Here is a 25,989-nt window from a genome sequence, read left to right as displayed (position 1 = left end):
TCGAGACAGGGTTTCTCTGTAGCTTTGGAGCCTGTCCTGGAACTAGCTGTTGTAGATCAGGTTGGACTCGAACTCACAGAGATCTGCCTGCCTCTGCCTCCCAAGCTAATGCATTTTATTTAATAGTTTGATAAGGTTTTTTTTCTTCTGTTTTTCTGTTTTGGGACAGGACCCTACTGTGTAGCCTAGGCTAGGCCATAAGTCAGGATTTCCATCTGTAACCTCTTCAGTGGTAAGATTATAGGAATGTGCCACCATGACCTGGTTGGTACTTTGACAAACTGTGTGTTGAGTTGCTCAACACAGCAGAACTCCCAGGTCCCTGTGCACGAGGCAAGAGCTCTACCACTGAGCTACATTCCCAGCTTGGCTTCATGACTTCTAAATATTTAGACCTAGGACATCCCATCCGTATTCTTGTGCCAGCCCACAGAGTTGTTTGGAACAGGCCGACAATGGTACTGTGGCTCTTGGAAAAGTTTCTTATTAGGACATTAAAGCACCTGGAGATGAAGGTGTCATCCATCTTCATCAGGGATTTGGCAACCATTCCTTCTTGTTCCAACTTGGTACGAAGAAACTGCAGTACCAGCAAGGTGGCAATTAGGTCGAGGAGACAGTCTCTTCCTTTTGTACCTAAAAAAGCAAAGGTCTTCTTTACTTCATGCGGTGATCTGAATGAGAAATGTCCCCCCAGGCTCACTCATGTGTTTGAGCACTTGACCCTCTGGTGGTGCTGCTGTTTGGGAGGTTTCGGATGGCTTAGGACAAGGGGTCTTACTGGAAAGGTTCTAACACTCTAGACCATGAGCCAAGATAAACCCAAACCCACAAAGTTTGTGTTGTCCTCATTCATTCACTATTTTTGTTTGCTTTTACTTTTTTTTTCTTTCCTGAGACAGGGTTTCTCTGTGTAGCCCTGGTTGTCCTGGCACTTACTCTGTAGACCAGGCTGGCCTTGAAATGACAGAGACCTCCCTGCCTCTGCTTCCCCAGTGCTATGATTAAAGGCATGCGCCATCAACGCCTGGCTAAAAATTACATGCCCATTAAGCCAGGTGTGCTTGCTCATGCCTATAATCCCAACACCTGGGATGCTAAGGCAGGAGGATTACCATGAGCTCAAGGCCAGCCTGAATAAATTGTGCTTTCTAGAACAACAGAATTATACTACAGTTGAATCATACTACATTAATAAATTATCAAACTTGATATTCCAGAATTATGAGACAATACATTTAGGTTGTGCAAGCCAATAAAACCAACTCCATATGTTCTAAAGGGCCCTGTGACCAATCAGAACACGTATGTCTATCATGTTATCCTGATGGTTCTTTGGACACGGAGCTGTGCCCAGAGTCTCCCACTCCACCACTTGCTGCCTTCAATAACTAGAGAGGCATGGAGTGTTATGAAGAACTTCAGGTTCTTGCTATAAATATCTTGGAGGAAACCTAAACACACAGCAAATAAACAGCAGACATTTCTGACTATGTCAGTGTAGCAAACTCACTGTGGCTATCAGTATAAGACAAACCTAAACCATATTGTAAGTTAGGCGTAGGTGGTACTGGTCACTGAGCAGGGGATACAAGCAGTTGTGGGCCACCATGTGGACGCTGGGAACTGAACTCAGGGAACTGAACTTATTGTAAGAGTAGTAAGCATTCTTAATACTCCTAACTGGAGACCATCTCTCCAGCTCTGCGCACTTTTTTATTTTAATTTTAACTTCATTTTACATTCCATCTGCAGTTCTCCACCCCCGTCCACTCACTTATTTTTTAATTGTGCATATACAGTGCATGGGGAGGGTCACACGTATGCCACTGTGTGCACGTGGAGGTCAGAGGTCAACCTTTATGGAGTCATTTCCTTCAACCTGTATTACACAGGCCCCAGGAAGCATGCCGCGCCTGAGCAAGAAGCCCCTTTAGCCACTGAGCCATCTTGCCAGCCCATGTGTTACATTTTGAAAATCATTTTCAGAACACTCATTAAAGAATACTCATTTGGGGGCTGGAGAGATGGCTCAGTGGTTAAGAGCACTGGATGCTCTCCCAGAGGCCCCAGGCTCAATTCCCAGTATCCATATGGCAGCTCACTACCCAGATGGCAGCTCACAACTGTCTCTAACTCCAGTTCCAAGGACTCTGACACATTCATACCATTAAAGTTAAATATATATATTTAACTTTATATATATATATATATATATATATATATATATATATATATATATATATAAAATCTCATTTTGCCAGAGCGGTAGTGGTGGTTCACATCTTTAATCCTAGCACTCTCGTATAGGAATCTATATGAGATTCTATATCGAATCTCGTATAGGAAGGGCTATACGAGAAACCTTGTCATAAAAAAACAACAAAAAAAAGCCAGGCGGCGGCACACACCTTTAATCCCAGCACTTGGGAGGCAGAAGCAGGCAGATCTCTGTGAGTTCGAGGCCAGCCTGGTCTATAAGAGCTAGTTCCAGGACAGTCACCAAAGCTACAGAGAAACCCTGTCTCAAAAAAAAAAAATCAAAACAAAAAGAAAATGCAAGCTCATTTCATTTTAGGGCTCATTTACAACTTAAGTGGTAGAGCTTGACTGCCCTACATGAGACCCTAAATTCAATCTCCAGTAATTTAAAGAAAAAAAAAACTGAAACAAAATTATATTTAGTCAATTGTGGTAGTGCACATCTATAATCCCTACTTGTAGGAGGCTTCAGGAGTAGATTCTAAGTAGCCAGCCTGGGCTATATAATAAGACTCACTCTAGCTCAAAAAAAAAAAAAAGAATCTTTAATAAAACCCCATCTGGGAGCTGGAGAGATGGCTCAGAGGTTAAGAGCATTGCCTGCTCTTCCAAAGGTCCTGAGTTCAATTCCCGGCAACCACATGGTGGCTCACAACCATCTGTAATGAGGTCCTGGTGCCCTCTTCTGGCCTGCAGACATACACACAGACAGAATATTGTATACATAATAAATAAATAAATATTAAAAAAATAAAACCCCATCTGCTTTAATATACACCATATACATACATAAACACACACAAGTGTGTGCACACATGTAACTCAGTTTACCCAGACCTTTCCAGTGCAGTGTATGAGGACTGGCCTCAAGGTACCATGAAACCAAAGGAAAGTAGACAGATTCAAGACTGCAGAGCCTGTAATTCATTGCTGTATTTCCCCAGCTTGGGTCAGAAGGAGAAGTGTCGTTACAGCATAAAGCAAATGTGACTTTACCTACAGAGAATCTATTTGATTATCTTAAGCTACATCACAGAGGCAGACTCATTCCTGGAGTCTGGTTTGGCTGTGAGACTCAACAAACCACAGTAATGGGTAAAACATGTTTTTAGTATGCTGGGAAATGATGCAAGAAAAACCAATGAGAAAACAAAAACAAAAACAACAAAGAAGGAAAACTGATAAGGTTTACTCCTGTGTAGTCTTTAGGGCTTTAACGGGGACAGCAGAAGGTATGTCACGATCTATATATTAGTGTTGCCTTTTAAAGATTTACTTATTTCTATCGTATGTTTATGAATATTTTGCCTACATGTATGTATGTATGTATGTATGTATTACATGTGTGAAATGTTTTTGGAGGCCAGAAGAGGTCATTCCCCTGGAACTGGAGTACAGACAGTTGTGAGATTCTGGGAAAAAACCCAGGTCCTCGGCAACAGCAGCTAGTGTTTTTAACTGCTGGGTCATCTCTCCCTTGCTTTAATAGGGTCTTATTCTGTTGCTCAGGCTGTCTCTAACTCATGGCAATCCTCCTGCCTCAACCTCCCCAAATGCTGGGATATAGGCATGAGCCACCATGCCTGGTTCATTCTTCTTTATGTCAGAATACAATTGCACTATGGGTAGTTTCAAATTTTCTTTTTCCTTTTTTGATTTTTTTGAGACAGGGGTTCTCTGTGTAGTCTTGGCTATCCTGGAGCTCACGTTGTAGACTAGTCTGGGGTCAAATTCAGATCCTCCTGCCTCCGCCTCCCAAGTGCTGGGACTAAAGGTATGTGACAACACTACCCGACTGAATTTTCTCTCCTCCTATGTTGATGGGCATCTAGATTAGTTTCATATCTCAGATATTATGAATTGTGCCACAATAAAGAAGGACAGGAAAGTGTCTCTGTGATATGCTGACTTAGTTTCCTTCAGACGTATGTTCAGGAGTGGTATAACTGATTTCGACAGGGGTTCACCAACAGAATATGAAGGTTTGGCCTGCCTCCATCCCCAGTAGTTGTTGTTTTCTTTCTTTCTTCTTTTAAAAAAAAGTATTTAAATCATGTGTATATATGTGTGTGGGTTCATGCATATGAACGCTGGTGCCCTCAGAGGCCAGAAGAGGATGCTGGATCCCTTAGAACTAGAGTTAGAGTCAGAAGTGGTGGCACACACCTTTAACCCAGCACTCGGGTGGATCTCTGTGAGTTTGAGGCCAGCCTGGTTTATACAGTGAGTTCCAGGGTAGCCAGGATTACAATGGAGAGCTTGTCTCAAAAACCCTAAACACTGAAATAAAGAACTGGAGTTAAAGGTAGTTGCCAGACAGTTGACAAGGGTGCTGGGAACCAAACTGGTGTCCTCTGCAAGAGTGGTGTGTGCTTTTAACTCTTGAAACATCTCTCCAGCCATTGTTTCTTGATGGAGTGTAGTAAAAAAAAGTCAGCGAAGTTTTGGTTTGTCTTTCCATGTGGTGGAAGAGTCACAATCTGGAAAGTGCCAAGGTCTCAAAGTAAATGACTGTGTGGAAGAGAATGTCCCTGTTGGCCAATAGGTTACATATGCTGTGGCCAAGAACGATATTATTGAGTGAGTTAAACTGAGTTTTTGGTAGGGTTTTTTTTATTGTTTTTATTGAACTATGTATTTTTCTCTGCTTCTCTCCCTTCCTCCCCCCTCCTCTTCTACCCTCTCCCATGATCCCCACACTCCCAATTTACTCAGGAGATCTTGTCTTTTTCTACTTTTCATTTAGATTGGATCCATGTATGTCTTAGGGTTCTCTTTGTTGTCTAGGTTCTCTGGGATTGTGAACTGTAGGCTGGTTTTTCTTTGCTTTATTCTAAAAGCCACTTATGAGTGAATACATATATTTGTTTCTGGGTCTGGGTTATCTAACTCAATATGATGTTTCCTAGCTCCATCCATTTGCCTGCAAATTTCAAGATGTCGTTATTTTTTTTCTGCTGCGTAGTACCCCATTGTGTAAATGTATCACATTTTCTTTATCCATTCTTCGGTCGAGGGACATCTAGGCTGTTTCCAGGTTCTGGCTATGACAAAGGATGCTGCTATGAACATAGTTGAACACATGTCCTTGTGGTACGATTGATTGTGGTATCACTGGCACGATCTCATTATGTAGCCCAACTATTCTCAAACTCACGATCCACCTGGCTAGGCTACCAAATGGCAGGATTACAGGTGTGTGTCACTATTCCCAGATTTGGGATTGTTCTTCTGCAGTACTTGGTGCCATGTACTCTAATCAAATTGCTAATAAAATACTCCCATCATTGGTAAAGTCATGACTGTTAATAAATCTGATCTAGTAACTGAGCATGGTGGCACACACCTTTGATCCCAGCACTTGGGAAGCAGAGACAAGCAGATCTCTGAGAGTTCAAAGCTAGCCTGGTCTATACAGAGAGGTTCAGGCTAGTCACGGCTACATAGTGAGACCCTGTGTCAAAAAAAAAAATCATCTAATTCTATTCACATGTAACTTCCAAAACTATTAAATGAACGCACTAGTTTATAAAATAACTTATTACAATTAGGAGTTTGACTATAAGTGACTGGAAAAATGAAGGAACACAGTGACTTAATTAACTGAAAACAGCGACTTACCTAGAGATCGAATGCCTTTTTCTTCAAGAAAATTGTGTAGAATAGTTACATTAAGTTTTAGTATTAATCCTAGTAATGGTGTCAGTTTCCAGAAACCTTCCTGTAAAATTAAGAAAAAAAATTATATTGATAATCGTAGATTCTATGTCATACAGTATTTTTCTAGCATAATTCCCTTTTCAGTATTAAATATATACCATCAGATCAAGTATACCAGGGCCCCAGGCCTTAAACGGCCTTAGAACAACTAACTCCATGATGGAATTATCATCAGTCTGTAAAACTCAGCATGTAGACAGCACCACCTGCCAAAACTAAAACAAAGGCCGAATCCATCAAAGTCCATAATTCTGGGAAAGTCTCTAATGTACTAACCTTGTTTTTTGGCTTCTATAGTTCTGCTTCTGGCTACCTGTTCTTGTTAACTGAAGTGTTTCAACCAGGACATGGTTTTTGTGCTTAAAGCTCACCCTGAGAAAGGCTCGGTACTACCCTGGGATCCCGAACACTCAGTGTAGCTGCCAACCAGCTAATAAAGACTTTCAATGGGCTTAAACCTGTATCTGAGCAGTCTTCCCTGGTGGACACCCTACAACATTTCTAGAGGTCCTGCTGAGATCCCAGAGATTAGACCCTGACACACCGAGGGGGGTTCTCAGAGCCCCTTGGAGTGAGGAAGAGTGTGGTGGTCAGGGGACTCCTAGAGACTGCACAACTTGAGATGTTCCGGGTCCCTAGGACACCCTTTGATCAATCGCTGCCTAATACTTCAGAGGGGTCTGACACTTCCACCCCAAAAGGAGACAAATTAGAAAGTCGCCTGTGTCACCAGAGTCATCACCTGTCTGTTCAGGTGTGTGAAAGTGTGGTGGCCACCCCTGGTTGTCTTTGCTGTGTCTGTGTGTCTTTCTATGAGTTTCTGTCAGTTCTGTTTCCCTGGATTGACTGGTGGCTTTCTCTGATTTGAGAACCCCTGGCTAAAGACTTGTGCTCCATCCTGTTGGGGATGGACCTGGACCTGACTCCTTTTGACTCTGCCAGGTCACCCAGAAACAACAACAAATCTCCACCTGTCACACTGCAGGAGCAGAACTCTGTTTTGTAGCTTATCTCCTGCTCAAGGTCAGGGTTGGTCCCTGTGTGGAGGTGGGAGGGGCTGGGCTTCTCATCCACCCCCCAAAAAAAGTACATCCTTATTTAGTTTGAAATGGGAGAGTTTTTTTTTTCTAAACATAAAAGTGTGTGTGTGCTGAGAGAAACAATAAATAGGACCTCCTGAAACTGAAAAGCTTCTGTAAAGCAAAGGACACGGTCAACAAAACGACAACCTACAGAATGGGAAAAGATCTTCACTAACCCCACATCAGACAGGGCTGATCTCCAAAATATACAAAGAACTCAAGAAATTGGACACCAAAAGATCACATAATCCAATTAAAAAAAAATGAAGTACAGACCTAAACAGAAAACTCTCAACAGAGGAATCTAAAATGGCTGAAAGATACTTAAGGAAATGTTCAACATCCTTAGTCATCAGAGAAATGCAAATCAAAACAACTCTGAGATTCCATCTTACACCTGTAAGAATGGCCAGGATCAAAAACACCGAGGACAACTTATGCTGGAGAGGTTGTGGGGAAAAGGGACCACTTCTGCATTGCTGGTGGGAATGCAACCTGGTACAATTCCTTTGGATGTCAGTGTGGCGATTTCTCAGAAAGTTAGGAAACAACCTTCCTCAAGACCCAGTAATACCACTTTTGGGTATATATCCAAAGGATGCTCAATCATGTCACAAGGACATGTGCTCAACTATGGTCATAGCAGCTTTGTTTATGATAGCCAGAACCTGGAAACAACCTAAATGACCCTTGACCAAAGAATGGATAAGGAAAATGTGGTACATTTACACAATGGAGTACTACACAGCAGAAAAAAAATAATGACAGCTTGAATTTTGCAGGAAAATGGATGGAGCTAGAAAACATTATTTTGAGTGAGGTAACCCAGACACAGAAAGACAATAATCACATGTACTCACTCATAGGTGGTTTTAAAACATAAAACAAAGAAAGCCAGCCTACAGACCACAATCCCAGTGAACTTAGACAACAATGTGGACACTAAGAGAGACTTACATAGATCTCACCTACATGGGAAGTAGAAAGTATAAAAAGACAAGATCTCCTGAGTAAATTGGGAGCATGGTGACCTTGGGGAAGAATTGAAGGGGGGAGGGGAGAGGCAGGGAGGGGAGCAGAGAAAAATGTAGAGCTCAATAAATATCAATTTAAAAAAGTCAAACACACACACACACAGAGAGAGAGAGAGAGAGAGAGAGAGAGAGAGAGAGAGAGAGAGAGAGAGAGAATTGATTGGCCCATTAGGTCAGGCTACTTATTAGCTCTTATAACTTATGTTACCCCATTATCCTTATCTACGTTAGCACATGGCTCAGTACCTTTTCCAGCGGGGCAGCTTACATCTTTCCTCTCTGGTGGTCTGGGCAGAACTGTGGAGGGAGCTTCCTGCTTTCCAGAATATTCCCAGTCTCTTTGCTCCACCTCTACTTCCTGTCTCACTTTCCCGCCTATACTGCCTGCCTGGCCAATCAGCGTTTTATTAAAATATGATTGACAGAATACAGACAGTTCTCCCACACCATTTAGAGAGAGAGAGAGAGAGAGAGAGAGAGAGAGAGAGAGAGAGAGAGAGAGGCTGGGAAGAGCATGTGTGCCACAATCACAAAGTGCTGGCTAGTTTTCTGTCAACTTCACACAAGCTAGAGTTACCCAAAAGGAGGGAATCTCAGTGGAGAAAATGCCTCCAGCTGTAGGCAAGCCTGTAGGACATTTTCTTAATTAATGATTGATGGGGGCACACCTGGCCCATTATGGGTGGGGCCACCCCTAGGCTGGTGGTCCTGGATTCAAAAAGTAGTGGAGAGAAAGCCAGTAAAGAGCACCCTGCCATGGCCTCTGCATCAGCTCCCCTCTCCAGGTTCCTATCCTGTGTGTGTTCCAGTCCTGATTCCTTCAGTGATGAGCAGTGCTCTGGAGGTGTAAGCAGAATAACCCTTTCTTCCCCAGCTTTTGGTCATGGTGTTTCATCACAGTGATAGTGACCATAACCAGGACACAGAGCACGTTTGTGGAGGTCAGAGGACAACTGTTGGGGACTCAGTTCTCTCTTTCCTCCTTAAATATTGGTTTACTGCTCAAACTCAGGCTGTCAAGCTTGTAGCCTTTACCTGTGAAGGTAAAAGTTTTAAATAGTTTTAGTTTTACTTATTATAGCCAGGTGTGGTGGTGCAGAGGCAGGCGGATCTTTGTGAGTTCGAGGCCAACCTGGTCTTCGTAGTGTGTTCTAGGCCAGACAGAGTTACAATATGACACCTTGTCTCAAAAATAACACAAATGGGGCTGGAGAGATGGTTCAGCAGTTAGGAGCACTGGCTGCTTTCCCAGAGGACCTGGGTTCAATTCCCAGCATCCACACGGCAGCTCAGAACCATCTACAACTCCAATTCGAGGCGATCCAATGTCCTCTTCTGTCATCCTCAGACATCAGGCATGCACATAAATAATTTTAAAATGTTATTAATTAGTGTGTATTTGAGGGAGGGAGAGAGAGAGACTATGCAGGCAAGCATACAGTATAGGGGAATATGTGGGAGAACATGCTCACTGGCTCCTAAAACTGATCGACTGAAGATGCTCTTAGGGCTGATACTCTATCTCAATAAAACAAAGAACAACAAATCCCAGTGGGTGGAGAGATGGCTCTCTGGTTGGGAGCACTTCTGCTCTTCCAGAAGCCCTGAGTTCAGTTCCTAGTATCCTCATCAGTATCTGTAACCCTATCTCCAGGGGATCAAACACACTCTTCTGTACTCCACGACACGCACCCACCCAAGCATCATACACAGAAATAAAAATAAATCCCCCAAATTCCCAAAAATCTATTTTCCTTCTTTTGTTTCCTCCAGTTCTTTGTATTTTTGTTTGTTTTTTGAGACAGGGTTCCTCTACATACCCCTGGCTGTCCTAGAACTTACAATAGATTAGGTTGGCCTTGAATTTACAGAGTTCCACCTGCCTCTGCCTGCCTGGTGCAGGGTTAAAAGTGAACCACCATGCCCAGCTACCTACTTTCTTAACCAAGCATGGTGTGAAGGCTTATTATTATTGTTTTTTTTAAAGATTTATTTATTATGTATACAGTATTCTGCCTGCAATTATGCCTTCATGCCAGAAGAGGGCACCCAATCTCATTAGAGATGGTTGTGAGACACCATATGGTTGCTAGGAACTCAGGACCTCTGAAAAAGCAGCCTGTGCTCTTAACCTCTGAACTATTTCTTCAGCCCCTATTGTTGTTGCTGTTATTATTATTATTATTATTATTATTTGGTTTTTCAAGACAGGGGTTCTCAGTAACTATGGAGCCAGTCCTGGAACTCTCTCTGTAGACCAGGCTGGCCTCAAACTCACAGAGATCATGTACCTGTCTCTGCCTCCTGAGTGCTGGGATTAAAGGCATGTACCACATCTGGCTATAAATAAAAATTTTAAAAAAAAGTGGAAAGCAACTGAGGAAGACATTTACCATTGACCTTTGGCCTCTACATGCCCGTGTACACAGTTATATTCACATCTGCAAGAACACTTGCACACACAAACTCGGGTACATACACACACCACACATACAAATAACAAAAATAAAAGGAAATGAAAAGGACTAGGGTTATAGCTCTGGGACAGAATGCTTGCCTACATGTATGATGTCCATATTCAACATCAGTGCCATAAAACAAAACACAAGAATACGTAAGCATGGCGTCTTGTATTTGTAACCCAGCACTTGGGATGCGGAAGCAAGAAGACTACTGCAAGTCTGAGCCCAGCCTGAGCTACGTAGGGGGCTCTAGACCAACCTGGGATACATGATAAGTTCCTATTTCAAACTGGACAGTGGTGGCACACACCTTTAATCCCTGCACTCAGGAGGCAGAAGCAGGTGGATCTCTGTGAGTTCGAAGCCAGCCTCAAACAAATTGAGTTCCAGGATAGCTAGGGCTGTCACACAGAGAAACCCCGTTTTGAAAAATCAAAGCAAACAAAAAAACAAAACAATAACAAAAGATCCTAATTTAAAATATATATATATGTATAATATATACGTATATATATTTTAAATATACACATTTAAAAATGAAAATGAAGATTATAAGGGTCTGTCCTGTCCCTTTAAGAGACAAGCCCTGCCCTCTCCCAACCCCTTCCCTTCTGCTGAGGGAAGTGGACATCCTACCTCCTCCAGCCTGAGCTCTCTCTTTTCTGCCTCTCTCCCGAAGAAGAGGTAGCTTCTTTTCTCCTCTCCTCCCCTGTTTCTCTTTCTCTCTCTGCCTCTCTCTCTCCTTGTCCCCCTTCTCCCTCTCTCTCGCCCCTTTCCCCTTCCCTTCCATAACCCACAAAATAAATATCCAACCTCACTCTGCATAACAAGCCTATTTGTCTCTGTCTCTCACCCACCGAGGCTCTTTGTGGGACCGGATGACCCACTGAACAGCTCCCTGCCTGGGACCCGCTGCCGCCCCTCGGGGAAGAGCATCATCTTATTTTTACTATTACAAAGATGTATGCCAATAATAAGGTACTTGGCAGGCAGAGGCAGGTGTGTCTTAACTTCTAGCCTAACTGGACCCCACAGAATGTTCCAAGTCAGCCTGGGCTATATTGCAAGACTCTACTTCAAAAAAATTAAAACTGGAGGGGCTGGAGAGATGGCTCAGAGGTTAAGAGCATTGCCTGCTCTTCCAAAGGTCCTGAGTTCAATTCCCAGCAACCACATGGTGGCTCAAAACCATCTGTAATGAGGTCTGGTGCCCTCTTCTGGCCTTTAGGCATACAAGCAGACAGAATATTGTATACATAATAAATAAATATTTAAAAAAAATTAAAAGTGGAGCTGGAGAGATGGCTCAGTGGTTAAGAGCATTTATTGCTCTTGCAGAGGACCCAGTAGTCACATCAGGCTGTTCACAGCCACCTGTAAATACAATTCCAGGATCCAATGCCTTCTGTCCTGTACAGGCATCTGCATGTACATGGTATACATAAACTAATGCAGGCAAAACATGCTATACATATAAAACTACCTTTATGTGGGTTCCAGAGATCAAACCCAGGCCATCAGGTTTGTGTGGCGAGCACTTTCCGCAATGAGCCTTCTTGCCAGCCCTCCACCACATTTCATTGTTTTTATTCTTTGGTTTTGTTTTATTTTGTTTGTTTTTTTGAGACAGGGTTTCTCTGTGTAGCTTTGGAGCCTGTCCTGGAACTCGTTCTGTAGACCAGGCTGGTCTCCATTATTTTTATTTTTTATTAAGCTTTTAATCCCAGCGCACTCGGGAGGTAGAGGCAGGTGGGTCTCTGAGTTCTGAGGCAGCCTGGTCTACAAGAGCTAGTTCCAGGACAGGTAGGGCTGTTACACTGGGAAATTTTGTCTGGAAAAACCAAATAAAATAAAATAAAATAAAAATATTTTATTTAATTTTATAAATATACATAAGTGCCTTTTAAAAGCCCCCACTGTATGTGGTAAATGTCACTAGTATCCCTGCTATGCTGCTGCGACAACTGGAACCCACAAACACAACGTGGTGATGCCAGGACTTACTCTGACACTGAGGGAAGTCCTCTTTGCTTCACGAAATGCTTTCCCACCCAAACAATTACATACGTGAGCCTGGATCTCAGAGCCAGTGCTGAAGCTAGAGTTACAGGGTACTGACGGGCTTGACGAATGGAGAGCTGTGCACTCCACGCTACTACAGTCACAGTAGTACACACACTGATGAGGAAAATATTCAGAATACCCATTGCACCTATGTTTACTGGGCAATAGGAAACTTCTGTCAACTTCAATTCCTGCACTAGAAGTTAGGGAGTAAATCCACGACCTCTTCAAGGATGCTAATTTTCTTTCTTTTTTCTTTTATTTATTTATTTAAATTTATGTTATGTGCATTGGTGTGAAGGTGTCAGATCCCCCTGGAACTGGAATTACAGACAGTTGTGAGCTGCCACGTGGGTGGTGGCAATTGAACTCAGGTCCTCTAGGAGAACAGCCAGTGTTCTTAATCACTGACCCATCTCTCCAACCCCCAGGATGCTAATTTTCAACTGACAAATATTAACAGCCAGTCGCTAACAATGAATGACAAACAGCATCCACCTCCATGCAGAGTTTTAGTTCAGCTGACTAGTCACTGAGAGACATTTTCTCCCATGCTGACACACACCCCGAACCACTAAGGACTGGCAATACGCTGTTCTGTGATCAACTGCTCTCAGATGCACTGTTGTAAGCCATGAAGCTAACAGAAGAGATCAGACTAATACCTCGGTTTGTAGGGCAAAGAGCGAAGTCCATGGTGCAGGAAAGCTTTCAGAGACCACACATCCCACTACTTCCTCTACGGAAGAGCTTCCACAGATCACCCATTCTTCATCTTCCACTGCAGAAGTGTCGTTTGTTGCACAAGTCTTTATCTTGCATGCTTCATATCCTATTGCTTCCTCCATTTCTGCTTCATCCATTTTTGCTATGAATGAGGCAGGCAAATCCATGTCTTGGTAACCCAGGCCTTCGAAGCCATCTGATGGCGCAGCGCTGGCAGAATGATTTAAGAAGAGAGACTCAGAGGAGAGAGCCGATAAACCTGAATCCATTTCGGTATCTGCGATTCTGTCATCAGGTCCCCGAGGGAGGGAGGCACTTTGAAAATAAAGTGAAGAGGGACTCTGGGGATGCTCAGAGCTAAGAACTTTGGAGAGAGGAGAAAGGCCAAAAACTGCCTTAGACTTTAGATTACGTGCCTTAGGGACTTTGGAAGACATGACGGGGAAGTCAGGCCTTTGGGCAACTTTCACTAGATCAAAATCCTTTGAACTGGAGAAACTACCTGAGGAAGCTGTAACATTGCCAAAGCCCGAGAAGAGATGCCCGGGAGGAAACCCCAAATCATGGATGATGTTGGTATCTCCTACAGGCTTAGGGCTTTGGTCAAACACAGGTGAGTTAAATGGGATGAATTCTCTGTGAGGAGGAGGAAAATGGCTGCCAAAAGGGGGTGGGGGAGGGGGAGGGAGAGAGGAAAGGGGAAGGAGAGGGAGAGAGGGAGGGGGAGGGAGAGAGGGAGGGGGAGGGGGACAGGGAGGGGGAGGGGGAGGAAGACCAGTGACACGGGAGGGAGGGGGAGCGGGAGGAAGACAGGGGGCACCAGGGGGAGAGGGAGGGAGAGGAAGGTGGGTGCCACCAGGAAGAGGGGCAGCAAGAGGAAGAGCAGTAGGGATGTATCCGCGAGAAGAGAACAAAGCGGACTGGGAGCTGCTGCCAGAAAGAAAAGAAACCCGATCTGCAGGAGCAGAAGCCATGGGAGCAGCCGCCAACAGCCTTCTTTTAAATCCCCCCTCTCTTTTCATTGACGTCATACGATTCACAGCCAATGGCCGGCCCATATCTTTCGATTGTGAGTGGACAATGAGAGACTCTGCTGCTGCACGTGACTGTGGCTCTGGGGTCACGCATTCAAAATCTTCAGAAACTTCTTCAAAACTGCTCCTTAGCTTTTTTTTGCATCTTTTAGTCAAATGTAGCTGGCGCTGTTTCTCCTTCCCTTCAGAGGAGACCGAGCAGGGCTGCCCAGGTGGCAAAGTTGTGCACGTGAAGAGAAAGCAGAACAAAATAAATTAGCAAACATTCTCCCAAGTAGCCGAATGATTGGGTTGTTAGGGAGCCCTCAACCCAAAAATCAACTCTGACAGGTAAGTAGGTCCAGGGAGAAGGGCTTTTAGCTCACACCTCTAATCTTGCTCTCAAGAGGCCCAGGCAAGAAGATCTTGAATTTCAAGGCCAGTCTGGGCAATTTAGTGAGACACCATTTCAAAATAAAAAATTAATCGGGCAGTGGTAGCTCACACCTCTAATCCCAGCACTGGAAAGACAGAGGCAGGTGAATCTCTGAGTTCAAGGTCAAACTGGTCTACAGATGGAGTTCTAGGACAGTCAGAACTACCCAGAGAAACATTGTCTCAAAAAAAAAAAAAAGTTATAGAGGACTGGGGATAGGCTGGGCAGTGGAGGCACATGCCTTTAATTGCAGCACTTGGGAGGCAGAGGCAGGTGGATCTCTGTGAGTTCGAAGCCAGCCTGGTCTACAAGAGCTAGTTCCAGGACAGGCTCCAATGCTACAGAGAAACCCTGTCTCGAAAAACAAAATACAAAACAAATAAAACAAACAAATAAAACTTTAAACAAAAACAAACCGGAAAAGAGGACTGGAGATGATGCTCAGAGGTGGGGTATTTCCCTAGCTCCAGCAAACCAGACTCTGAGTTCATTCATAAACACCACCAAGGGAACAAGAGAAAGAAAGAAATAAAAAACAATATGTGGGCTGGTGAGATGGCTTGACAGCCAGAGACACTGTGGCCAAGCCTAAACTCAATCTCAGAGACACACATGACAGAAGGAGAGAACCAGTTTGCACAAGGCATCCTCAGACCCCCATGCATCCAGTCCATTGTACCCTCCCCCAATATGCCAATATACAAACAAATAAACATTATAAAAAGATCATAATGCTTATCTGGTTTCCCATTTATTTATTTCTGATCAACTGTCCACCACTCATCTATAGCCAAGGCCTAAATGTATTTGGTGTTCAGTTGGAAGCGGCACCCCAGCCCCCTGGCATCCACATAGACAGAGTCTGGAATGTTTGGCTGGGGGTCAAAGTCCCCTCCTCGGGGAGTGGCCACAGTCCAGACCCCACCCCCAAGAAAGCCCACCACAAGGTGACCCCTCCCCAGGGAGAGTCAGTGGTCTTTTGGTTTTCCATTCCCCTCTTCGTGTTTTCGGGGGGTGGGGGAGAGGGGGAACACGGCATTCATTAAGCCTGGACTTCTTCTAATTCGATCTGATTTGGTCTAAGTTGGATTATTTCGTCGGCAGAGAGGCTTACCAGGTCAAAGGGGAAAAAAAAACTTAATATTTAGTTATTTTTACTTTTTTGAGGCACGGTCTTATAATGCAACCCAGGTTGGTCTTCAACTCCTGTCAATCCTCTGACTTCAGCCTTCTGAGGTGACAGCTGTGAGCCACCACACCACTTCAGGCTAAAAGTTTTATAATAAGCTAATACACAAAGACCAAGGGTAAAAGGCAAAACTTTTATAAGATTTGAAGAATACCAGAGCCATGGGTACTGGCCCGAGGAAAGGAAGGACAGGCTAAGTTAGTAGTCTGGGATCCTACATCCCCAAATCTCATTTCTAATAATGTACTTGGCAGCTGAGTTCCTTCACCTGCATGTGACATGTGTGCATGCACACAGGCGCGCATGCGCGCGCGCGCGCGCGCGCGCGCGCACACACACACACACACACACACACACACTCCTTTCTGAACAAGGCACCCAGCCACCTCAGAATCTCTCCCATCCCATCCCCACCTACATTGGCCTATACACACCCCTTTCTGGGTAACAGAAAGTTTCTCCTTCACTAACAACAATCAAATTTAGATACCTTCTGTTCAAAATATTCCTAATGGACCTGGATAAGAGACCAGAAAGGTTAATCTGGCCTGAACTGGTTTTAGCTGTGTGGGCGGTAAGGCCGACAGTGTCCTCAAAGTGAACTTGTAGGGAGAACCCTCAATTTACTATATTATGCCTATGCACAACCGGACGTGATTATGATTAAAATCAGAAGGGATATGTACAGTAGGAAAATGATTGGATGACCTAATCTACCAAATAAAATAGAGAATCACCTAAACCACCTGAAATAGCAACCAAATCCCCTTTTCTCTGGAAGGATACCCCAGATAATAATTTGGGCCCTTAAGCATCTTTGCTTATGTGAACTGCTATTCCCGCAAAGTATATTCTGAACTATTCTATTGCTCTGCCTGTTTGGTTTTTATCTATCTATCTATCTATCTATCTATCTATCTATCTATCTATCTATCTATCTTCTATCATTTTGAGGTAGGCTCTCACCCTGTAGCCCTGACCAGCCTGGAACTTGCTACATAGACCAGGCCGGACTCAAACTCACAGAGATCTGCCTGTCTCTGCCTCCTGAGTACTGGGATTAAAGGCATGCACCACTATGCCTGACTATATTGCTCTGATTTAAACACAAGCTACTGTGAAGCTGCCCTTCCAGAGGACCCAGCACCTACCTCAAGTGAGCCAAACCTGCCTAATGAAGCGCCGGCTGCAAGGTCTTTGACGTTTATTTCAGGTTCCTGCATAGAAATACACACACATATACATAATTAAAACTAAAATATGTAAATAAAAATATCTTATTCACATTGCACATCTTACATAAGTCCTTATTGTCAACTCTTAAACCTGGAAACACCTTGCTTAGACCCAGACCTCTGGTAACAGCCCTATAATAGCAGCATTTGGGATGCTGAGGCAGGGGGATCTTGAGTTTGAGGCCAGCCTGGGCTATATAGGGATTTCTGGTTATCCTGGATTACACTGAGACTCTATCTCAAAGAACAACAAAGAGAAAGAGAAGGGGGGTCCTTATATTTTATTTAGGACTCTAGGAATAGAACCCAGGACTTCTCACAGGGAAGCCTGCTATTGATGAACTACAACTCTAGCCTCTTTGAGACAAGACCTTTGAAATTTTGTGTCATTTGTTATTTGTGTGTGTGTGTGTATACAAGTGCCATGTGCTCGTGAGGAAACAGGAGGACATTTGGGAACCGGCTCTCTCTTTCTACTGTGGATTCTGAAGATCAAATCAAGCTGGTCCTGCAAGCACTTTCACCTGTTGAGCCACCTTGCAGGCCCATGAGACATTGTCTTACTCTGTAGCCCAGACTGACATTGCTAGGATTGGGCATTATGCTGGTCCCTGTCACCTAGCGGGAGGAACCCAGGCATACCCTAGCCAGTCCAGGTTCTATGGTTGCTGTGTCACTGCTCCGCCCACTCCAGCTCTCTTTGGGCTGTTGTTCTGAAGAGGCAAGTAGGTCTTTACCTCTCTCTCTCCCTCCTTCCCCCTCCCTCCCTCTCCTTTTCCTTCTTTCCCCTTCTTTTCACCCTTCTCTCAATAACCTCCACACTCAAGCTCTGACTGCATGGCGTATTTGTCTCCTGCCAAGGTTGTAATCACAGCAGACATAAAGTCGGATAGGTCAGCCTAGCTGGTCTGGAATTCGCCATGATCTTGCCTTAATCTCCTGAGTTAGGATTATAGGCATGAGCCTGCATCCTTAGTGCTGTGGTTTGAACATGAAATGCCTCCCACAGAATCGTGTGTTTGAACTCCTATGGTCCCCAGTTGTGGCACTGTTGGGAAGATCGTGGGATTTTATGAAGTGGAGCCTTGGTGGATGTGGTGTGACACTAGGGTGGGCCTTGAGGGTTTATGGACATTTCCCATTCTCTTTCAGTTTCCAGTATGTGAAGTGTGTGCTAATGCAGTATGTGAGGCCATCCCCACGCTCCATGCCTTCCCTACTACAATGAACTGTGTGTTCTCTGGAACTATGAACCAAAATAAACCCTCTCTCCCTTAAGCTGTGTTTGTCAAGGTATTTTATCACAACAGAATGAGACAGCGTCTCACCATGAAGCCCAGGATGGCCTGGAACTCACTATCTAGACCATGAAGGCTCCAAACTCAGCAAACTGCATGCTTCTGCCTCCCAGGTGCTAGGATTAAAGGCATTGTACCACCATGTATGGCTTTTAATATTTTTGATATTGTGTTTTGTTTTTTTGGAACAGTTTCACTAAGTTGCCCAGGCTGGCCATACACTTGTGATATTCCTCTTCAGTAGCAGGGATTATATGCCTGGGACATCATGCCTGCTGAGAAACTGGAGTATTAAGAAAAATGAAGTTAGCTGGGCGGTGGTGGCGCAATCCTTCAATCCCAGCACTAGGGAGGTGATGTAGGAGAGTCTTATGTATTTCTGTTGCTTTCATTGGCTAATTAATAAACAAACTGCTTGGCCTGATAGGTCAGAACATAGGTGGGTAGAGTAGACAGAACAAAATGCTGGGAAGAAGGCAATGAGGCAGTCGCTATGACTCTCCTCTCCGAGACGGATGCCGGTTAGAATCCTCTCGGTAAGCCACCACCTCGTGGTGCTGCACAGATTATTAGAAATGGGTTAGATCAATATGTAAGAGTTAGCCAATAAGAGGCTACAGATAATGGGCCAGGCAGTGTTTAAATGAATACAGTTTCTGTGTAATTATTTCGGGGTAAGCTAGCTGGGATTCAGGTGGGAACGCAGCCTGCTGCTCCTTTTACAGGGAGGCAGAGGCAGGAAGATCTCTGTGAATTTGAGGCCAGCCTGGTCTACAAGAGCTAGTTCCAGGGCAGGCAACAAAGCAACACAAAGAAACCCTGTCTTGAAAAACCAAAACAACAACAACAAACAACAACAACAACAATAAAAACCTCGAAAAACCAAAAAAAAAAAAAAGATGAAGTTGTGTGTGTGTGTTTTGTTTTTCAAGGTAGGGTTTCTCTGTAGCTCTGGAGCCTGTCCTGGAACTTGCTCTGTAGACCAGGATGGCCTTGAACTCACAGAGATCCCGCCTGCCTCTGTCTCCTGAGTGCTGAGTTTAAAGGTGTGAGCCACCACTGCCTGGCTGACTTCTCATAGATTAAAGCCTTTGGTAACATTGTAATAATTAGAATGTTACTGCAGAGTAGACAGCACAGTCCCAGCGACTAAAGCATAGGACCTTAATCAAGAATAAAAGTGGCATTTTGAGTCAAGTGCTTGGGAGATTAGGTTGGTTTTACATGTTTATCTTACACCAGGATAAATTTCAACGAGATGGAAATTAAAACGTAAACACAGAACTAAAGAGGCGAGGAAGGAAGCCAAGGGTCTAGGGGCAGGGGCCAGCTAACCTGGAAATTCACCATGCACAGCTCTGTCTAATGGTATACCTGTTGCGGTCTGCTGCCGTTGGCGACGTCATCCTGCTCTTGTCCCGAACACTCAGACTCTGCCTATGGTACAAAAGTAACAATAAGCAAACGGATATGTTACAGCAAAGCAGGTGTCCTCTAACATTGCCTGCCCCCACCCCACGCCACCTAGCTGACCTCCTGGGAGATGGATGCACATCAGTGTGAAGGGGCAGCACAGTCCTTGCTTAGCATATGCAAGGTGCTGGGTTCAATTCCCAGCATCTCCAGAAAGCGAATATATACAGTAAATAAAAGCAAGAGCAAGCAAACAAGCTAAGCAAATCCATGTATGTTCTGTTCTTTTTAAAGAAATAGAGGAAACCGTAGAAACTATCCTCACAATGTTCCTGCTTCCCATGCTCACTCCACCTTAGGAAGTCTTTCCTGTACATGAAGGGTCGTCTCACACTTGACTGTCACACCAATGTGGACACGGTGTCCTAAACATATACATGCAAGAAAGCCATACACATAAAAAATAAGTCTAAAAAAAGTTTAAATGGTCATCTTCTTAGTTCCTTTGATACAGAATCTAACATATCCAAGCTGGTCTAGAATTTTCATGTAGCTAAGGATGACCCTGGACTCTGTGTGTACTGCACTGAGCTCCAAGATTCTCTTATAAACTGTCTTTTAAGAGTGTATTCCTTCTGTGGCCAGGCGTAATGTCACACACCTTTATCCAGCATTTGGGAGGCCAATTTCTGTGAGTTCCAGGATAGCCTGGTCTACATAGTGAGTTCTATACAGGACAGCAGGGTTATGTAGAGACGCTGTCCTCACTCCCCATCCCCTAAGGAGAATGTATGCCTTCTATTTAATTCAAACAAGGTTAGTTTGAATTGACAGTTTTCTCCATATGCCTTCTGTTGACTGTGTTTCTTGATTTCATGAAGGCCACATATTCAGTAATTGTCCTGGACCACTGGGCTTGGGTGAGTTCACTCTAGGATGTTCACATAGTCATGAAATCTCTTCCGATATACTTCTTAGAACACATCCCCACCATTAAGCAATGAATGGCTGAATTTGGTGGTTGTACTTACCATTGTTGTGAAGGCCTCTGGGTACTTTTCCTCCCAACTCACGTATGGCAGAAAGTCTACATCTTCTTTGGCAACAAGTTCCGAAATATTTGGGGCATTAGCAAAAGGACCCTCATCAGCGTCCTATACAGAATCACAATTGGATTAAAATTTTGAAATATTATCAAAATTAAATAATTTTGAAATTGAATTAAATAATTAACACATTCTAAAGCCTTGTGGATGTTCGGTTTAGAATATCTGGGCATTTACGTGGATGATATAGGCCCCAGCTATGAGGGCCTTTCCATATCAATCATCAATCAAGAAAACACCTAAAGGCCAATCTGAAAAATAAATCAAGAAATAAAGCCAGGAGTTGGTGGCACATGCCTTTACATGCCGTTAATCCCAGCACTCGGGAGGCAGAAGCAGGCAGAGCTCTGAGTTCGAGGCTTACCTGGTCTACAAGAGCTAGTTCCAGGACAGGCTTCAAAGCTACAGAGAAACCCTGTCTCGAAAAACCAACCAACCAACCAAACAAACAAACATAATAAAATTATAGTATGTCAACCTGGCGGTGGTGGAACATGCTTTTAATCCCAGTACTCGGAGGCACAGACAGGTAGATTTCTGTGAGTTCAAGGTTAGCCTGATCTACAGAGCGAGTTCCAGGACAGATAGGGTTGTTACATAGAGAAACCCTGTCTTGAAAACCAAAAAACAAAAAGAACAAAACAACAACAACAAAATGTCTTTTTTGTGCACGATTGTGCATTGGGGCTTAACTACATTTTGGCACCACATCCTAGCCCCAAACTATTATAGATATTTTTTTTTTCCTTTTCAAGACAGGGTTTCTCTCTGCAGTCCTTGCTATTCTGGACCTCACTCTGCAGACCAGGCTGACCTCCAATTCAGAGATCAACTTGAGTGCTGGGATTAAAGGCATGTGCCACTACCGCCTGGCTTCTATAGATGTCTTAAAATACACATACAGTGCCAGGCGGTGGCGGTACATGCCTTTAATCCCAGCACTCAGGAGGCAGAGACATGGATCTCTGTGAGTTCAAGGACAGCCTGGTCTACAGCCCGAGTTCCAGAACTGACTCCATAGCTACTGGGGAACCCTGTCTCAAAAAACAATACACACACACACACACACACACACACACACACATTTATAAATATATATATAGTGCTAGTAAATAATCAAAATTTTCTTTTTTGGTTTTGTTTTTTCAAGACAGGGTTTCTCCATGTAACTGGCTGTCCTGGAACTCCCTTTGGAAAACCAGGCTGGCCTCAAACTCACAGAGAGCCACCTGCTTCTGCCTCCCAAGTGCTGGGATTAAAGTCATGTGTCACCACCGCCCACTCAGATTTTTGTTTTTTGAGACAGAGTTTCTATGTATAACAGTATTGGATGTCCTGGAACTTGCTTTGTAGACCAGGCTAGCCTCAAACTCACAGAGATCCACCTGCCTCTGCCTCCTGAGTGCTGGAATTAAAGGCATGCACCACCACGACCATCCAGGAGGTTGTTGCTGTTTTTGACACAGAATTTCCCCATGTAGCCTAGGCTGAACTCAGTCTCCTCCTGCCTCTGTTTCCTAAGTGCTAGGATTGCAGGTATGCCTCCACATCCGGAGAAAAGCTTACTACTTTTTACATTTCTTTTTATTTATTTACTTACTTTTGTTTTGTTTTGAGACAGGATCTCACTATGTAGCCCCGGGTGTTCTGGAATTCACAGACATCCGCCTGCCTTTGCCTCTCAGTGCTGGAGTTAAATGCCTGCACCACCACTTCCGGTAATGATCTTCTTTGTCCTCCTCCTTCGTCCCCCGCCCCCCTCTTTCCGAGATAGGGTTTCTCCGTGAAACAGTCCTGGCTGTCCTGAAACTCACTCTGTAGACCAGGCTGGCCTCAAACTCACTGAGAAACGCCTGCTTCTGTCTTCCAAGTGCTGGGATTAAAGACATGTGCCACCACTGCCCAGCTAATGATTTCTTTTTAAAGTATTTTCAGCTGGATGTGGTGGTACATACCTTTACTCCTAGCACCCAGGAAGCAGGGATAAGTATAAGTGAATTTCTGAGTTTGCAGCCAACTGGTGAGTTCTAGGCCAACCTGGTCTACACATTAAAACACTACCTCAAAAAAAAAAAAATTTAAATTGTGTGTGGTGCCTACAGAAGCCAGAAGAGAGAAGAGGACGCCAGATTCTTTGAAGTTAGACTCACTATTGCAAGCCAGCTGTAGGTCTGTGGGTGCTGGAAACTGGATTTGGGTTCTAGCTGAGTCATATCTCCAGCCCAGTAGAAACTAAATAAAAGTTTAATCTTAAATTAGTAATAATACATACCCTTTTCTCAACTGCCACAAAGCTTGTAAATTGTGTAATTAGAGAATTTTCTTTACTGAGTTCAATAATCAGAGATTTCATGGTTTTTTTCTTCATCTAAGAGAGAATGAAACTGTGTTAGTTTGTTTATGTAGGCTGAGATTGAAAAAGCATAAAATAATCTGAGTGTTTTTCTGTGACAAATAAATCGTTTAATATATACATTCCCTTCCCTTTCTTCTTTCCTTAAATTTTTTTTCTTTTCTTGAGACAGTCTTACTATGTACTCCCAGAACTCACTCTGTAGACAAGGCTGGCCTTGAACTCATAGAGATCCAGCTGCCTCTACCTCTTGAATGCTGGGATTAAAGGCACGCGCCAACATTCCTGGCTCATTCATTTCTTTTGAGACAGCATCTCATGTATCTTTTTTTTTTTTTAAAGATTTATTTATTTATTTATTATGTATACAACATTCTGCTTCCATGTATGCCTGCATGCCAGAAGAGGGCACCAAATCTCATTATAGATGGCTGTTAGCCACCATGTGGTTGCTGGGGATTGAACTCAGGACCTCTGGAAGATCGATCAGTCAATGCTCTTAACCTCTGAGCCATCTCTCCAACCCTGTCTCATGTATCTTAGGCTGGCCTGGAACTCAACTATGTTGCTGCTGTGGATTTTGAACTTCTGAACTTTCTGCCTCTACTTCCCAAGGGCTGAAATTATAGGTGTGTACCATCAGACTGGGTTTAGGGCTGGACTTAAAGGTGTGCACCATCAGTCTGGGTTTGTGCAGTGCTGGGTAGTGAATTCAGAATCTTGTGGAAGCTGGGTAGGTTCTCTACCAACTGAGCTGTATCTCCTGCCCTACATAAATAACTTTATATTTAGTACTTCAAATTAGATGCTGAGTCAGGGGTCCTGTCTAAGTATCTTAGGGAGGTGACTTGAGACGGTTGACTCAGCTGGGTCATTGAAGAAACTTAGTTACACAGCCCTCCCTCTCCAGCTTTAAGAGCTCTCTCACATACTGCGAGTCTCCTCGTTCTCTCAAAGCTCCCACTATACAGCTGAAGAATTGTACAGGTATCATTACTTGATTGGGGTTATTCAAGGCAATGCTAGCTAGATGCACTCAGAGATAAACGGGCCTTAAGTCAAAGAGAACACAGGGAGTGCTAATCCAAGCGCTCACTGAAGGGAGCAGCAAAGCACCTTGACTTAAGTACTACCATTTCAACTGTAGACTCCACTTTACTTGTAGGTGAAACAAAGGTCAGGGTCCCAGGCCCTAGGAGAGCAAGGGGCCTTCCAACAGCTGACCCACCTCCTCCTTGACATAGTTGTTATGCATCTGCAGTTCTCTAGAAACATTATGGCTGTACCCAACAGCCAAAAGAACAAATGAATCTGGTTGGTTGGACTTACATGCTGTGTTGATTGACAATGATGGAACAAAAAGGAAAGCCCCTAATCTTTGACTCCTGATTGGTGGAAAATGGTAACCATGACTCAGCAACAGGTGTTTGTGGCTTTTGTGTGTCTAAGCCCCACTTCAAGCCCTGCTTGGGGCTGCCAGGAGAAACAAGCCCTTTTTCTGCAGCCCTGTGATGGTCAGCGGTCCCTACATGGTATGGACATCTTTTTAGGAACGCCATTGAACACCAATGCTCAAGCCTCACTTAAGAGTACAGTTTGACTGTTACAGTAGCTGTCCAAGGGGCCCCTCCGCCAGGACCCTCCTCTGTCCATCAGGGAGGGAGCAAGGTGAGTGTGACTCTGCCTAGTGTCCTGAGGCATCCTGTCCCTGAGCTGCTGAGCTACAGTCCAGCAGAGGAGAGAGGAGGGCTAGCCCAGGCACTTCGCAGACATCCTCTGAGCACCCCTCCAGACTATTCCTCATGGGGAGAAAAATCACAGAAGCCTCAGAAAGCCACTGGCATTAACGCTTTCATTACTGAATTCAGCAAAGAGTCACTGAGCACCCGCACCCCAGGACTGACATCATAGATGTTGATGTCTGCCCTGAAATCACATTCTTCTTTATTCAGCCATCCCCACTTTGTATTGCTATGAGAAAATCAATTTAAGAATGGCACAGAACAATGCTTAGTGGCTTTTACTGGGAGAACAAACCTCGTGGTTGGTTTCATTGTCATGGAGAACACCGTCCTCATAATCTCTGATCAGTGCTCGAGCTGCCAGCTTATGAATCATCTGTGTGTAAGCATCGAGGGGAGAAAACAATTAAAATGGCTTTACAGGTGTGTGAGAGACAGGTGAACGCATGTATGTGTGTGTGTTCATGCATGTGTATGGCACAGACGTGTTGAAGACAAGGGTATATGTGGAGGTCAGAACAGTCTTCTGGCATCCGTTCTTCCTTTCGACTCTATTTAAGACTGGGTCTCTGCTGGTCAGCAGCCTTTGGGAGGGTCTCCCGTCCCTCCACCTTCCACCTAGATGAATCACCTATGGGTAATCAATAGCTTCTGAGAAAGGGACAATCAGTCTTTAAGGATGAGCCTCTGACAGACTATTCAGCTCCAAGTGGCCAATCCTAAGCATGTGTACATAGAAGCAACACTAAACTCAACAGGCTTTATTTATTTATTTGTTTGTTTATTTATTTGTGTGTGTGTGTGTGTGTGTGAGAGAGAGAGAGAGAGAGAGAGAGAGAGAAGATAATCATAGA

General features: G+C 44.1%; 1 protein-coding gene across 3 annotated transcripts in view; it reads right to left on the bottom strand.

Annotated features, from left to right (window-relative positions):
- Nucleotides 1–25,989, bottom strand: part of Parp4 (poly(ADP-ribose) polymerase family member 4) — an 89,259-nt gene that overhangs the window by 3,728 nt on the left and 59,542 nt on the right. The window contains exons 28-35 of one of the 3 annotated variants that reach the window (XM_087912104.1): nt 25,431–25,511; nt 23,313–23,408; nt 20,966–21,088; nt 19,896–19,958; nt 17,140–17,205; nt 13,290–14,588; nt 5,884–5,983; nt 504–636 (exon numbers count right to left, since the gene is read on the bottom strand). In XM_087912104.1, coding sequence (XP_087768230.1) covers nt 504–636; nt 5,884–5,983; nt 13,290–14,588; nt 17,140–17,205; nt 19,896–19,958; nt 20,966–21,088; nt 23,313–23,408; nt 25,431–25,511 — 1,961 coding nt within the window. The remainder of the gene's footprint in view (nt 1–503; nt 637–5,883; nt 5,984–13,289; nt 14,589–17,139; nt 17,206–19,895; nt 19,959–20,965; nt 21,089–23,312; nt 23,409–25,430; nt 25,512–25,989) is intronic. The other 2 variants (XM_085698557.2, XM_087912105.1) reach the window with 2 other exon arrangements.

The sequence above is a fragment of the Myodes glareolus genome, chromosome 12 (genome assembly GCF_982192425.1).
Source record: "Myodes glareolus chromosome 12, mMyoGla1.1, whole genome shotgun sequence".
NCBI lineage: Eukaryota > Metazoa > Chordata > Mammalia > Rodentia > Cricetidae > Myodes > Myodes glareolus.
This window is presented reverse-complemented; position numbering and strand designations above follow the sequence as displayed.